At 42.9% G+C, this 16057-nt stretch overlaps 1 protein-coding gene across 1 annotated transcript; it reads right to left on the bottom strand.

Annotated features, from left to right (window-relative positions):
• Window positions 1-11003: 11003 nt before the first annotated feature.
• Window positions 11004-15785, bottom strand: LOC143016508 (uncharacterized). The gene is made up of 5 exons (XM_076170874.1): window positions 15773-15785; window positions 15106-15230; window positions 13368-13479; window positions 12175-12701; window positions 11004-11015 (listed from the first exon to the last, which is right to left on the bottom strand). Exons 1-5 carry the CDS (start codon window positions 15783-15785, stop codon window positions 11004-11006), a joined length of 789 nt encoding a protein of 262 aa, XP_076026989.1.
• Between the last annotated feature and the right edge of the window lie 272 nt (window positions 15786-16057).

The following is a 16057-nucleotide window of genomic DNA, read 5'->3' as shown; positions in this document are numbered from 1 at the left end:
TCACTGGAATTGAAGGTATTAATTGAATCCAAACTGCTTGTGACTCTTCCATTTCACACGCTGTGTCACAGTAACCTGTCAGCTCAGGCTGTGCCAGCCGCTCAGCAGCTGACGTGACCTCAGCTAATTAGCCGACAATGTTAGGATCACAGTGCCTTGGAAAACAAACAACCATTTTAAATGCAGGTGTTTCTTCCCATTTATCGTGACATAACCTCGGAGACAACTCTTCCGCTGTCATAATGCAGATGTGTTCATGTGGATGATTAACAGTATGACGCCGCATTTAAAAGGGGCATAGAACAAAGTAGGTATGTGGTGTTTAGGCTTTAGTATTGCACAGCAGCTAAATAATGATGGCTGAAGGGCTAAAGGGGCATCATGCCAAGTCATTCCTTGTCACTGGTCCGCTATATAGGATTGGTTAACTGTCTTTATGCAATGGTTGAAGTCCAGGTCATGTGTCCAAAGCCTCAGCAGATTTCAGTCCAATCTCAGAGTGATTAGCAGGGCTTTTCATTCTATCCTTAGCTTCCCTTGCATGTGATTAGAGGGTAGGCCCGCTGCCGGAGGACGGCTTTGAGTTGGCGTTTCTCTTCTGCACAGCGGCGGGCATTTGTTTGGATGTTTGGAACTACATTTTCCTCTAACTACCTTCACTCTCTGGCTGATGGATGTGAATCATGTGAGTACACCACTTAATCTATGGATTTCTGCAAATGAAATGCTGCATGCATTGTAATTAAACTATGCATCGGAACAATTTAAAATGAAACCATGTAAAATCTACAAAAGTTAGAATGGGAATATAGCAGCTGCAGCAACAGTGGAGTTTTTTCCGTCTGATTCCTTGTCATTGTTCTATTTCTGACTTCCGCCCCAGCAGAGAAAATATCCAGTATTCTAAATCACACTGCATAAACTGCCTGCTTGGGAAAATGCATGTTATCATTGCTCATGTTGTTGTTTTAACTCTTTATTCACTCTTCTTTAACTTCAGTCAGCAAACATGACACCGTTGGGAAAAATAGCGTTATTCTTAGGAGTCACATAATTTCCTTGCCCTGGTGAATAAGGATAAAGGAAAATACTTTATTGCGTTGCGAATTCTGTTGTACACACATGTATGAGAGCATGCTGTATAGTTTATTTCTTAGACTATCTCTTCTTGAAGATGATTCTCAACAGTACATAGTCTTGGCACACAGTGACAATGTTTAGTATTATAAATTAAAGCACAATTTGCAGGACACCAACATGTTATGATGGATGTTACTGCATCAGTTGACTGAAAAATATATCTTAGCCCTTGAGCTCAGGAAATTAAAATGCCTCATAATCTTGGAATAGGAAGGTTTAAATTATGTTCTCTACTTACGTTTTATTCTTACACAATCAAAACGCTACCCTGCAGGTTATATTTATCAGCTAAATCCTCCAGATTTAAGGGCTAAATTTGTCGCACACGTGAACCACAGATCAGCGAACATGATGTGTAAAAAAAAGAGTGACATTATACATAATAGAGTGTAATTTTATTTCATTTTTATACCAAAATGTAAAAGCAGATGTAGGACTTGCCGCTTACAAACAGGCAAACCTGCTCTTTATACTGCAGGTGTCAGTCAAGCTTAGCCTGTTTCACTACCACAGAATTTGAGGGTTTTTTATTTGCAGAGTGGGCTTGAATCCTTTTCCACCAGGCAACAAATGATTTATCTTTACCTCCCACTATTGTCTCAGGAAGAATGCATCATGTTTGTTGCAGAGATTTCTGTTTTTTTTATGTATAATCCTGGCATTATTGATTGGTGCACTCAGGAAGAGCTGGCAAAGAATTGTTATTGACAGTGAGCTAATGTCCACTTTAACTGCAAGGAGGGATTAAAGCTCGTTATTTAAAGAGACTTGGAGGATTTATTTGTGGCTGTATCCTCATTATCCCTGTGTTCATGCACACTCTGATCTTCGTGGCAGCCTACTTATATGTAACAACATGTGTAATGAAACATAGATTCTGGGGAAAAGCTAGTTGTGTTGTATTGCTCGTGCAGGAATTTGTTCTTCAGCTTAATCTCCCTTCTCAAAAAGTGTTCATTGCTTAAAATGTCTTCAATTCTGTTTCAGCTCAGGATGAGTGGGAGCCCTGCAGATGTGCTGTGCCGTGCTGTACTTTCTCTCTAGGCAGCTCAGGGTAGACATGACAACCCCCTGTCATTGTTTGCCTGTGCTGATCTGCCTCCCCTCTTCTGCTCGGCTGTGCCAGCTCTCCATCTAGAGCAGAGCATCGACCATCAACTAAAATGGCCCACGAAAGTAACTTCCAGTGCTTCAATGCCGTAGACGGCGACGGCACTCACAAATCTCACTCCAGCAGGTTCCCCAGAATCCCTCAGCATGGAATGGTGGCCCATCGTGAACCTCTGGAGGAATGCTACCTCTGCTCTGCGTATCGACATGCCCAGGCCCTGGAAGCATTAGAGACTCCGTTGTATCACAGTCAACCGCATCACAACCAACATCCGCACCAGTATGTTCTCAGGAGGCCAACCAGGCCCGAGGAGCCCCCTGCGGCACATTCTGGCCATGAGCACCACATCCATCATCACAGGTACAATAAGAGGGTGGTGCTGGTAAAGAACAGTGACCCCTCATTTCAGAAGACGATCATCTTACGCCGCAGGACCCTACGGAGCTTTGGGCTATTCTTAGAGGAGGTTTCTGAGCTCATGCAGTACCACGTCAGGAAGCTGTACACTTTGGAGGGCCGCAAGGTGAGTTCATTAACACCTGTAACTTTAGAAGTTTATGTAAATGAGATATGTGACACCTTTGAAACGGGAGTTGTTTTGCGGTTGCCATTTCATGATATTCTCCTACAACTTCAGGAGAATACTGTTCTTTCTTGGGTATTTATTTGTCATATTTTTTTTTTTGCCCCATTTGAGACTGAAATCCTGAGTGAAACTGAGGCCTCTAATGATAGATCTGTCACTCCTTTGACAGTTTTGGCAGATTTCAGCTCAACTTCATTAAGTAATGTTTATGACATATGAAAACACCCAGATTTAAATGACCAGAATACTAAGTACTGTGATCTTTCAAAAGCTGATAATGAGCCTGCTGTTTGCACTAGTTACCAGATGATATCTGTCAGCGTGTCAGAGTATTTGAGCAGGACATTAAGACTCGGAAAGGAGGTTTCAGCACATCAACTATTTATACGCCATTCAACTTGGATTACAGTTTTAAAAATAATTGCAAATGTTACGGGGTCCATATTATAGCACAAACCATACTTAAAAATCCTCCTCAGTTAGTTTCCATAAAGCACATAGCATTGCTCCAAGTAAAGTGGGATAAATATTTTGACTGCGTGCACGTGAGAATGAAACAGGGATATTCCCTCACACATACATTTAGATTGTGGGTATCTCTCCATGAACACATTAATCTTGGTCAAATCAGAGCTATTTCTGAGAGAGGAGAAACAGGTCAACGTTGAAACTCCACTCCCCTACTTTGATACCAATAGTGTCTCAGAAATGTGTCTTCCACAGTGGCAATTAATTATCTTCACCTGGGCTCCGTGTGACCATGGATGAAGCCATTCATCTGCCTTAAGCAACAGCAGATCTTTTAAATTCAAACCTGCACGGTCATCAAAACTGACTGCTCATAAGCCAAATGGAATCAAGTGTTGATATTTAAGAGTGGTGTTTTGTCATTGTTATGCAATGTACAAGTACACTTTAATTTACAAAATAAACTGCTAAACTGTTACGTATGTCCTTTAAATTGTATTCAAGGCCATATATTTGCTCTTTTTCTCCACATAAAGAATAGAAGTTACACGGCAACCATGCCTAGCGAAGTTAGCAAGCTAGCTACCAAGCTAGCAAGATGACAAGGCTAAAGAAACAAGAACAAATAAGTTAATCTCCAGGTAAGCTGTGTCCCAGTAAGAAGGGAGATTGCTCTTACATATTCCAGCAATAAAAAGTGGTATGCGGTTGTGAAGTCTAAATGCTTTTTCAATTATTAAACAGCATGTCAAATATGACATGCTGGGTTATTATTCATTTAAATCCATGCTATCTTTACAACTCTTTGGATAAATCTTTTCCAACAACACTCAATTGAAATCGGTTTTGTTGAATAAACATTTTCTGTAATATTTCATGCTCTTTCATTTCAGATTGACTGTGTTCAGAGTCTTGCGCAGTGCCCCAGTGTCCTTATCTGTATAGGACGTGAGCCTTCCCATCCTACCATTTTGGAGAGTTTAGGGAAAACACCAGATGACAAACTTCCAAAAGTGAACGGGAAGTCACCCTCCACCAGCTGTACTGAAGGGCATGAGGGTAGGAGCTGTTACTATAAGAAAGCACAAGCATTGTAGAATTTTAACCTAACCATGAGCAAATGTAACTATTTTTATATTTCTCTTCCTGTCTTTGTTCTTATTTTTATAGTAAACCAAGGACATGGCAGAAAGACAAACATCAACTTTCCAAAACTGGACAACAGATCTACCAAACAAGCAGTGTCTTCTGACAAATTAGTACTAGAAGGAACTGACTCTCCAGGTCTCGTTGATTCCTGCCCACATGTTGGTGAAGGCGTGATGGAGGATGATGTAGAGAAGCTGGTCCGTTATAATAAAGATGGCAGTTTGTCCATGGAAATGAAAGTACGCTTTCGGTTACAAAATGATGAAACGTTACATTGGTCTACAAAAGTAATAAAAACCCCAGGAAGGACCTGTGAGAACCTCCAAGGACACAGGACATTTCATTCAGAATCTGAGAGTATTTCTGCTGGTGAAGCAGATGAAGCCTGCATCACTAAGAACTATCAAAAACATACAGCTGAGCGTCATCGTCATCATCGTTTCAGTCACTGCCAGGAACATGATATAAACCATGTCCCAGAGACATATGGAGCTTGTCCTTGCATTAGATCTTCCAGCTCGAGTGCATCCTCTCATACAATGGTCCGTAGAAGGACAATAGTTGAGAGTAGGCAAAGTATGAGTGGGTCAAGCCAAGAGCACACAGAACAAGTGGTGGAGAGAGAAATGTGTGTTGAGCAGACCGTTGAAACTGTGGAGCACTGCACTGTGAGGAGTGAGGATTGTTCTGCAAATTGTAAAGTGCAGGACAACTGTGAGACTGTTGATAATTCGGCAATTAATGATGATGCAACACCTGCCAGTTTGTCTCCAGTTCCTTCCAATGACTCCCGAGATTGCTCTGCCCTCAGCACCCTCTCACAACAATCAGCAAACCTTGAGGTGGGCCAAGATGATGAAGATGATGATGCTACACCAAGTGCATCAAGAGCAGGTTCCTCCACTCATAATGGTAAACTTGAAGAGGATGAGACTGGTAAAAGTGAAGTTCTGAGTACAGGATCATCTAATGTGTCAGGACATTCCAGTAAGTCGAAGAAATCCAAAAATTCACACACATGTCACTGCAGTGAATCAGGTGAAAGTACAACCAAAGCAGATGACACCAGAGATGTTGAGCCTGGAGAGGGAACAGAAGAACCAAAAGCTCAAACCAAGAGCAAAGATGAAGACGCAGTAGAAATAGAAAGACAACAATCATCAAGTGCCATGTCCGTAAAATCAGACGCCTCTGTAAGATCAAAGGCATCTCAAGAAAAAGAGGACGTAGATTCTCAAGATGTTGAGGAGCAAAGACCTAAAAGTGCCGTGTCAGTGACTTCAAATTCCTCAGCAAAATCAGGTTTAGAAGAAACAGCTGAAGAAATGCAGATACACGATGACCAACAAACAGAAATGTCATCAACAATAGATGTGGCAGCTGAACAAAATATATTGGAGGAGAATGTTAATGAAGAAAGGACAGCAAGTTCTCTGTCTATGAAATCTAATACAAGAGTCTGTGATGATGAAACTGAGCAAAGGGCAGCTAGTGCCATGTCAGCTCAGGACAATTCAGACAACAAATCTGAAGGGGGGTCACATACCGTGTCAAACACCTCTCAAGATGTGTCTGATGAACACAAAGATGAGGAAACGTCAGTTGATAGAGCAGCAAGTGCAATGTCAGCGAAATCTTCCAAATCAAATACTTCATCTGTATCAAAGAAATCCCAACAATCTAAAGTTTCTTCTGTTACAACTCCTGACCTTCCTGATGGAGGAAATGATGAAGATGAAACTCAAGTCAGAGCACAGAGCGCCATGTCATCTAAATCTGCAAAGTCACATACTTCTGTCGGATCAAATAAGTCTGAAGGTTTGGACGTCGCTGTAGAACAAAACGCTGCTGATCACAATGAACATTTGGAGAGAAGTCCAAGCAATACCTCAGTGAGATCAGGAAGGTCATCAAAGTCAAACGTTTCTGCTGTCTCAAAGAAATCGCAAGTTTCTGAAGTTTCTTCTGCTAAAACCACTCAGGATGAAATGCCAGACAGAGCAGCTTGTGCCACCTCAGCAAAATCTGATACATCTTCAAGATCAAATGAGTCCAAAGCCTCTCAAGATGAGTCAGAAGAACACAAAGATGAGGAAACTTCAGTTGAGAGGGCAGCAAGTGCAATGTCAGCAAAGTCTTCCAAGTCAAATACTTCTTCTGTATCAAAGAAATCCCATCAATCAGAAGTTCCGTCTGTTACAACTACTGACATTCCTGATGGAGGAAATCATGAAGATGAAACTCAAGGCAGAGCACAGAGTGCCATGTCATCTAAATCTGCAAAGTCACATACTTCTGTCGGATCAAATAAGTCGGAAGGTTTGGATGTCCCTGTCCAAGAAAATGCTGCTGATCCCGATGAACACTTGGAGAGAAGTCCAAGCAATATGTCAGTTAGATCAACAAAATCGACAAAGTCAAATATTTCTGCTGTATCAAAGAAATCACAAGTTTCTAAAGTTTCTTCTGTTAAAACTACTGACATTCCTGATGGAGGAAATGATGAAGGTGAAACTCAAGACAGAGCACAGAGCGCCATGTCATCTAAATCTGCAAAGTCACATACTTCTGTCAGATCAAGCAAGTCTAAAGGTTTGGATGTTGCTGTAGAAGATGCTGATCATGATGAACATTTGGAGAGAAGTCTAAGCAATATGTCAGTCAAATCAGGAAGGTCAAATGTTTCGGCAGTATCAAAGAAATCACAAGTTTCTGAAGTTTCTTCTTCTAAAACCGCTCAGGATGACAATCCGGACAGAGCAGCTAGTGCTGCGTCAGCAAAATCTGATCCATCTGCAAGATCGAATGAGTCCAAAGCTTCTCAAGACGTGTCTGAAGAACACAAAGATGAGGAAACTTCAGTTCAGAGAGCAGAAAGTGCAATGTCGGCAACATCTTCCAAGTCAAATGCTTCTTCTGTGTCAAAGAAATCACAACAATCAGAAGTTTCTTCTGCCAAAACTACTGACATTCCTGATGGAGGAAATGATGATGAAAATCAAGACAGAGCACAGAGCGCCATGTCGTCTAAATCTGCAAAGTCACATACTTCTGTCAAATCAAGCAAGTCTAAAGGTTTGGATGTTGCTGTAGAAGATGCTAATCATGATGAACATTTGGAGAGGAGTCCAAGCAATATGTCAGTCAGATCAGCAAGGTCATCAAGGTCAAATGTTTCTGCTGTGTCAAAGAAATCACAAGTTTTGAAAGTTTCCTTTGCAAAAACTACTGACATTCCTGATGGAGGAAATGATGAGGAAACTCAAGACAGAGCACAGAGTGCCATGTCATCTAAATCTGCAAAGTCACATACTTCTGTCAGATCGAAAAAATCTGAAGGTTTGGATGTCCCTGTCCAAGAAAATGCTGCTGGTCCCGATGAACATTTGGAGAGAAGTCCAAGCAATTTGTCAGTTAGGTCAACAAAATCAGCAAAGTCAAATATTTCTGCAGTGTCAAAGAAATCAAAAGCTTCTGAAGTCCCTTCTAAAGACAGTGTTGATATTGTAGAAGGGGGAAATGGAAATGATGATAGTTGTGATGATAATAACAACAGAGAGCAAAATCATGAAAGAGCAACAAGCAGCATGTCAACCAAATCGGTCGCATCTGTGAAATCAGCACAGTCAATTATTTCTGCAAAGTCTATTAAGTCAAAAGCCTCTAATATTCCAGTTGAAGAAAATACTTCTGAGCACCAGGAACATGTCGAGAGAGCCGCAAGCAACATTTCACTCAAGTCAGCAAAATCAGGAAAGTCAAAATTTGCAGAAGATAACACTGAAGAAGATGGTGAAAAGAAAGCAATGAGCCCAATGTCATCCAGATCAGTGATGTCTGATGTATCATCCATATCTATGAAATCAAAAGGTTCTCAAGCTCCTCTTCTTGCTGAGAAAAATGTTGTGGAAAAAATTTATCAGGCAAAAACTCCTGAAATTTCAGTTTTTGAAGGATATGATTTTGATCCTGAAGAAACAGAATCCAGAGCACCAAGCTCCATGTCAATCAAATCAGCAAAGTCAAATTTATCTGTGAGTTCAAGAAAATCAAAAATGTCTCAACTGTCAGCTAAGGGAAACGCTCAAGAGGAAGCTGACAGAGCGCCTAGTGTATTGTCAGTAAAGTCAAACGCTTCCACAAGATCAAGGAAGTCCAAGACGCCAAGTGAGAAGGCCATACGTGATGACGTCACTGATGCCAGAGCACCGAGTTCCATGTCAACCAAATCAGCAAAATCGCATATATCAACAAAATCAAACAAATTAAAAGCCTCTGAGATTCCTACTATACAAAGGCCCGACTCTACTAATGAGGCAAATGGTGAAGAAGAAACTGAGAGAGCATCAAGTGCCATGTCAGCGAAGTCCAATTTATCAGTAAAATCAAATAGATCTGCTGTGTCAAGCAGGTCGAAATTATCTGAAGTCCCTGTTGTTAAAGTTGATATCACTGAAAACAGAGCACCTACGGTTATGTCATCAAAGTCCAGTGTTTCTGGGCGCTCAAAAAGCTCGACTGCATCGAAAAATAAACTACAGACCAAGGATGGCCGACCCCGAAGTTCTTTATCTGTGAAATCAGATAAGTCTGCGAGATCTCGACAATCCAAAGCAACTGATATTGCTACTGATGAAGATGTCAAAGAGACAAAAACAAATGAAAGTGAACCCACGTCAAGAAGCTTTTACTCTGACATTGGCTCTAAAGACAATTTGTCTGAGGTTAAGTCAAGGAAAGGCTCAGGAAAGTCAACTGTACAAGATATAACCACAAAGTGTGACAATTTAAGCACTGGAGAATTGAAATCTAATTGTACAAGTAATGGTCCCTTGAATGTAATAGAATGTTGCAACAATTGCGGACACCCCGAATGTAACATTGCAGCAGAAATGGAGGCAGATGTTGACGATTTTGAACTGGCTCCGTCTAGCCTACCAAACTCATCGCCTACCGAGGTTGTAAATGAATGGCTGAAAACGATACCAAGTGGCGGTGAAATGTTTGGCGTGGAGGAATTGAATGAAAACTGCGTTGGACAAAAAGATGACTACTCAACAGAGGAAGAATGTAAAATGAATACAATGGAGAACAATGAAAACACAAATGACGCTACAGCAGAAAATACAAAAGACACAAACGATGAAGGAGTTGTTATGACCAATGTCCCTAGTAATGATGGTCAAACACACACACAGGTTCCAAATCCAGATAACAATGCTCGAAGACATGAGGCATCAGATGTATTCCATACTTCTGTACAGGTGATGAGAGTACTATTAAGCCCAAAGTCTGATAGATGTAACAGTTTACCTGACATTTCCCCTGTGCATGCTCGTAAACTAAGTACTTCGGCCAGGGGTCTTTTGGATTGCTTCGTTAAGCTGCAGTTAATAGACCATCCCCCCGGTAATGCTAATGAAAAGGACACGAGATACCAAGAACTCGTGAATATTTTGCAGTCACTTTGGCTATGTGTTCCATCAGAAAGTGCACATATATTAAGGAGCAATGGAAAGGTCAATGGTCATCACTTTGTCGACGATGACTTTAATCGTGGGTCATCCTCCGGTGTGGATGTCAATAGTGGATCCAGCGGTTCCGGGAAGAGCAGTGACAATGGCGCCGTGCCTCAATCAAGCCCCATTGCAGAAACATTGACGAATGTAGAAGATGTCAGTGGGGTTGAGAAGGAAGCAGGTGATACTCAGTGCACATACGAGAAAGAAGTCGAAAGAATGTATGAGGAAGACCATGAGGAAGATGACTCATCAACAAACGACACAATTAGGAGTAATGATAGTCCGCGAGAACTACCTGAATCGCCACCATCTTCAAATCAGAGTTCAGGAAATAATAACAATGGACAAAAACACCCAGAGGAGGTTCAATCAGATTTTCCTTCACATGAGGAAAAATCACTGTTAACTGGAGAGATTTCTCAAAACCCTGATCCTGTTTGGATCTTAAATTTGCTAAACAAAATAGAAAAGCAGTTCATGGCGCATTATATCAACGCAATGAGGGAGTTGAAAGTTCGTTGGAGCTTGGATGATAATGAGCAGCTTGACATTATGATAACTGAACTCGCACATGAGGTCCACAGCAGAATACAAACAAGTATAGATAGAGAACTGCAGAGAATATGGAAGGGAACAGATCAATCAAGGATCAAAGAAGCAATGTCACATGATTTAACATTGCTAGTTGATGAGAGAAGGAGGAGGCTGATCAAGGCCATGATCAAACAATCTGATGATAAAGCCGAAAAAATCAATGATACACAAAGGGGCTCAACTGACAGTGACCAGCGCAGTGAATATGATGATGAGTACTGTCCATGTGAGACATGTGTGAAGAACAAAATGGAATCAAGCCCTCTGGCCCCTGCAGATGCTATGAATGCTGTTGGTGTTCCTGTTAATGTTGAATTTGACTTGAGGAAAATTTTATTGATGAAAAGCGATGCTAGAAATACTTCACCACTCAACACATTGAGCTCCGAAAATGTAACTGAGAGCAGAGCTGCAGAAGAACTTGTGGAAAATGCTATTGACAGAGCTGTGAGAGAAATGGAAAGGGATATAAATCAGGATACCACTGATGACCATGACACTGCAGAATTCCTTGCTGTAAACGATGAAGCTTTTGCTGCTGCAACTGAAGATGAGGCCGCAGAAGAAGATGAGGTTGCTGAGGTAGAAGAGACTGCTGTTGTAACTGCAGGTGCGGCAGCAGAAGATGAGGTTGCTGAGGCAGAAGAGACTGCTGCTATAACCGAAGATGAGGCAGCAGAAGAAGATGAGGTTGCTGAGGCAGAAGAGACTGCTGCTGCAACCGAAGATGAGGCAGCAGAAGAAGATGAGGTTGCTGAGGTAGAAGAGACTGTCGCTACAACTGAAGATGAAGCAGCAGAGGAAGATGAGGCTGCTGAGGTAGAAGAGACTGTCGCTACAACTGGAGATGAAGCAGCTGAGGAAGATGAGGTTGCTGGGGTAGAAGAGACTGATGCTGCAACTGAAGATGAGGCAGCAGAAGAAGATGAGGCTGCTGAGGTAGAAGAGACTGCTGCTGCAACTGAAGATGAGGCAGGAGAAGAGGATGAGGTTGCTGAGGTAGAAGAGACTGCTGCTGCAACTGAAGATGAAGCAGCAGAGGAAGATGAGGTTGATGAGGTAGAAGAGACTGCTGCTGCAACTGAAGATGAGGCAGCAGAAGAAGATGAGGCTGCTGAGGTAGAAGAGACTGCTGCTGCAACTGAAGATGAGGCAGCAGAAGAAGAAGAGGCTGCTGAGGTAGAAGAGACTGATGCTGCAACTGAAGATGAGGCAGGAGAAGAGGAAGAGGCTGCTGAGGTAGAAGAGACTGATGCTGCAACTGAAGATGAGGCAGCAGAGGTCAATGAGGCTGCTGAGGTAGAAGAGACTTCTGCTGCAACTGAAGATGAGGCAGCAGAGGACGATGAGGCTGCTGAGGTAGAAGAGACTGCTGCTGCAACTGAAGATGAGGAAGCAGAAGAAGATGAGGCTGCTGAGTTAGAACAGACTGATGCTGCAACTGAAGATGAAGCAGCAGTGGAAGATGAGGCTGCTGTTGCAACTGAAGATGAGGCAGCAGAAGAAGCTGAAGTTGCTGAGGTAGAAGGGACTGCTGCTGCAACTGAAGATGAGGCAGCAGAAGAAGATGAGGCTGCTGAGGTAGAAGAGACTGCTGCTGCGACTGAAGATGAGGCAGGAGAAGAGGAAGAGGCTGCTGAGGTAGAACAGACTGATGCGGCAACTGAAGATGAGGCAGTAGAGGAAGATGAGGTTGCTGAGGTAGAAGAGACTGCTGCTGCAACTGAAGATGAGGCAGCAGAGGACGATGAGGCTGCTGAGGCAGAAGAGACTGCTGCTGCAACTGAAGATGAGGCAGCAGAAGAAGATGAGGCTGCTGCTGCAACTGAAGATGAAGCAGCAGAGGAAGATGAGGTTGCTGCTGCAACTGAAGATGAAGCAGCAGAGGAAGATGAGGTTGCTGAGGCAGAAGAGACTGCTGTTGCAACTGAAGATGAAGCAGCAGAGGAAGATGAGGTTGCTGAGGTAGAAGAGACTGCTGCTGCAACTGAAGATGAAGCAGCAGTGGAAGATGAGGCTGCTGCTGCAACTGAAGATGAAGCAGCAGAGGAAGATGAGGCTGCTGAGGTAGAAGAGACTGCTCCTGCAACTGAAGATGAAGCAGCAGTGGAAGATGAGGCTGCTGCTGCAACTGAAGATGAAGCAGCAGAGGAAGATGAGGTTGCTGAGGCAGAAGAGACTGCTGTTGCAACTGAAGATGAGGCAGCAGAAGAAGATGAAGTTAATGAGGTAGAAGGGACTGCTGCTGCAACTGAAGATGAGGCAGCAGAGGACGATGAGACTGCTGAGGTAGAAGAGACTGCTGCTGCAACTGAAGATGAAGCAGCAGAGGAAGATAAGGTTGCTGAGGTAGAAGAGACTGCTGCTGCAACTGATGATGAAGCAGCAGTGGAAGATGAGGCTGCTGCTGCAACTGAAGATGAAGCAGCAGAGGAAGATGAGGTTGCTGAGGCAGAAGAGACTGCTGTTGCAATTGAAGATGAGGCAGCAGAAGAAGATGAAGTTAATGAGGTAGAAGGGACTGCTGCTGCAACTGAAGATGAGGCAGCAGAAGAAGATGAGGCTGCTGAGGTAGAAGAGACTGCTCCTGCAACTGAAGATGAGGAAGCAGAAGAAGATGAGGTTGCTGAGGTAGAAGAGACTGCTTCTGCAACTGAAGATGAGGCAGGAGAAGAGGATGAGGCTGCTGAGGTAGAAGAGACTGTCGCTACAACTGAAGATGAAGCAGCAGTGGAAGATGAGGCTGCTGCTGCAACTGAAGATGAAGCAGCAGAGGAAGATGAGGTTGCGGAGGAACAAGAGACTGCTGCTGCAACTGAAGATGAAGCAGCAGAGGAAGATGAGGATGCTGTGGTAGAAGAGACTGCTGCTGCAACTGAAGATGAAGCAGCAGAGGAAGATGAGGTTGCTGAGGTAGAAGAGACTGCTGCTGCAACTGAAGATGAGGCAGCAGAAGAAGATGAGGCTGCTGAGGTAGAAGAGACTGCTGCTGCAACTGAAGACGAGGCAGCAGAGGAAGATGAAGCTGCTGCAACTGAAGATGAAGCAGCAGAGGAAGATGAGGTTGCTGAGGTAGAAGAGACTGCTGCTGCAACTGAAGATGAAGCAGCAGAGGAAGATGAGGTTGCTGAGGTAGAAGAGACTGCTGCTGCAACCGAAGATGAAGCAGCAGAGGAAGATGAGGTTGCTGAGGTAGAAGAGACTGCTGCTGGAACTGAAGATGAAGCAGCAGAGAAAGATGAGGATGCTGAGGTAGAAGAGACTGCTGCTGCAACTGAAGATGAGGCAGCAGAGGACGATGAGGCTGCTGAGGTAGAAGAGACTGCTGCTGCAACCGAAGATGAGGCAGCAGAAGAAGATGAGGTTGCTGAGGTAGAAGAGACTGTCGCTACAACTGAAGATGAAGCAGCAGTGGAAGATGAGGCTGCTGCTGCAACTGAAGATGAAGCAGCAGCAGAAGATGAGGTTGCTGAGGTAGATGAGACTTCTGCTGCCACTGAAGATGAGGAAGTAGAAGAAGATGGGTCTGCTGAGGTAGAAGAGACTGCTGCTGCAACTGAAGATGAGGTGGCAGAGGAAAATGAGTTTGCTGAGGTAGAAGAGACTGCTGCTGCAACTGAAGATGAAGCAGCAGAGGAAGATGAGGTTGCTGACGTAGAAGAGACTGCTGCTGCCACTGAAGATGAGGAAGAAGAAGAAGATTGGGCTGCTGAGGTAGAAGAGACTGCTGCTGCAACTGAAGATGAAGCAGCAGAGGAAGATGAGGTTGCTGAGGCAGAAGAGGCTGCTGCTGCAACTGAAGATGAGGAAGTAGAAGAAGATGAAGTTGCTGTGGTAGAAGAGACTGCTGCTGCAACTGAAGATGAAGCAGCAGAGGAAGATAATGTTGCTGAGGTAGAAGAGACTGCTGCTGTAACTGAAGATGAATCAATGAAAGAGACTGCTGATGACATCACTCCTGATGATGAAAGTCAAATAGAAAAACATGCTGCAGCTGATTCTGCTGAACATGAATCTAACAACGAGGAGGCCGGTGAAGCTGAGCTGGTTGATGGTGGTGATGAGACTGCTGCTGCCTCCACAAGTGAAGATGAAAATGAAGCAGAAGAAACTGTGACTGCCAAAAATGAAAACGATTCTGACCTAGAGGATGCTGTGGAAGCTGAGATGGTGGAAGATGAAGAGGAGACTGCTGCTGCTGCAACTGAAGATGAACCTGCAGAGGAGAATGATGACACAGCCACAGGTGATGAAGTGTGTGAAGAATCAGCTGTGAATGAATCTGAGACTGAAAAACAAACAGGGGAGGAAAGTGACATGACTGAAGAGCATCAAGAAGAAGCTTTGACCGAGACAAACGATGAGACAAAAAGCACTGATGATGTTCTGGAGCTGAAACCAACAAATGATGAAGATACGGCCAAAATATCAGAAAACGGAGAAAACAAATCAGACGACAACTTACATGATAATATTGATAACATCGATCAAAACAAAGATGAAGACAATGTTGAACAATCTGAACAAGAGGAGGCGGAGGAAGAAACAGAGAAATGGACTGAAACCCAGGAAGAATCTGCTGATGCCGAAGACGAGGCAGAAGAATCAGAAGAAGAAACTGAGGACGAAGAGAAAGATTTAGTTTGTACCAGGTCAGATACTGAGGATGAAGATCACAGGGAAGCAGAGGAAACACCAGCAGTCTCATTTGATCCGCTGACCAAAGCAAAATCTGAATCTGAGGACGGCGTGTATGCTGATGTTGAGAATTCAGTGACTGAAATGTGCAGCCATGACGACGAGTTGGTCTCCACGAAGAAGATCTAACAAGAACTGTAATAGATTAAAAAGAGAATAATTATATTATCTGTATATATACCTCAATATTTTAAACTTAAGCACTTTTTGTACTATATTTATAATGCTGATATTGCACTCACAGGGACTTCTTAGTCATGCAGTTATGTGAAAAATGAATCTTAAAACTTGAAACTTGAAAATCACTGACAGTACTGATATTTTCTTTAACTATGCACAACTTAGAATACTTACTCATATGTTATCCCTGAACATTTGAACCAAGAATGAACTAACAAAATGATTGTTTGCAGCATATAGGCTATATGAATTTATTAATATATTGTAATTGCACATAGATCACTGCAGTATATTAAATGTTTTAGCAGCATTTATGTTGCTCACATGCGGCTTGCATGTTAGTTAATGACGTGTTTGAGGGTATTCCAAATATTACTCCAGAAATAACATTATGCAGTCGTTGAATGTACCTGTTTAATTTTGAAACTATTCTTTTAAAGATTAGGTGCACTATTGAAATTAAAATATCAAATATATATTTATTTTTGTAGCTAATATTATACTTATTTGGGATGTTTGAAAATGCAGATGACTACTTTTGAATGTTTGATGTACATGTTTGCAGATGCAGGCTTGGACTTAGACAGTGCCAAGATTGTTGCGCTTCCG

Source organism: Genypterus blacodes, unplaced genomic scaffold (assembly GCF_046128005.1).
Source record: "Genypterus blacodes isolate CSIRO-AG114 ecotype Tasmania unplaced genomic scaffold, CSIRO-AGI_Gbla_v1 ptg000233l_1, whole genome shotgun sequence".
NCBI classification, from domain to species: Eukaryota; Metazoa; Chordata; class Actinopteri; order Ophidiiformes; family Ophidiidae; genus Genypterus; species Genypterus blacodes.
Note: the sequence above shows the minus strand (reverse complement) of the source record. Positions and strands in the feature narration are given on the sequence as shown.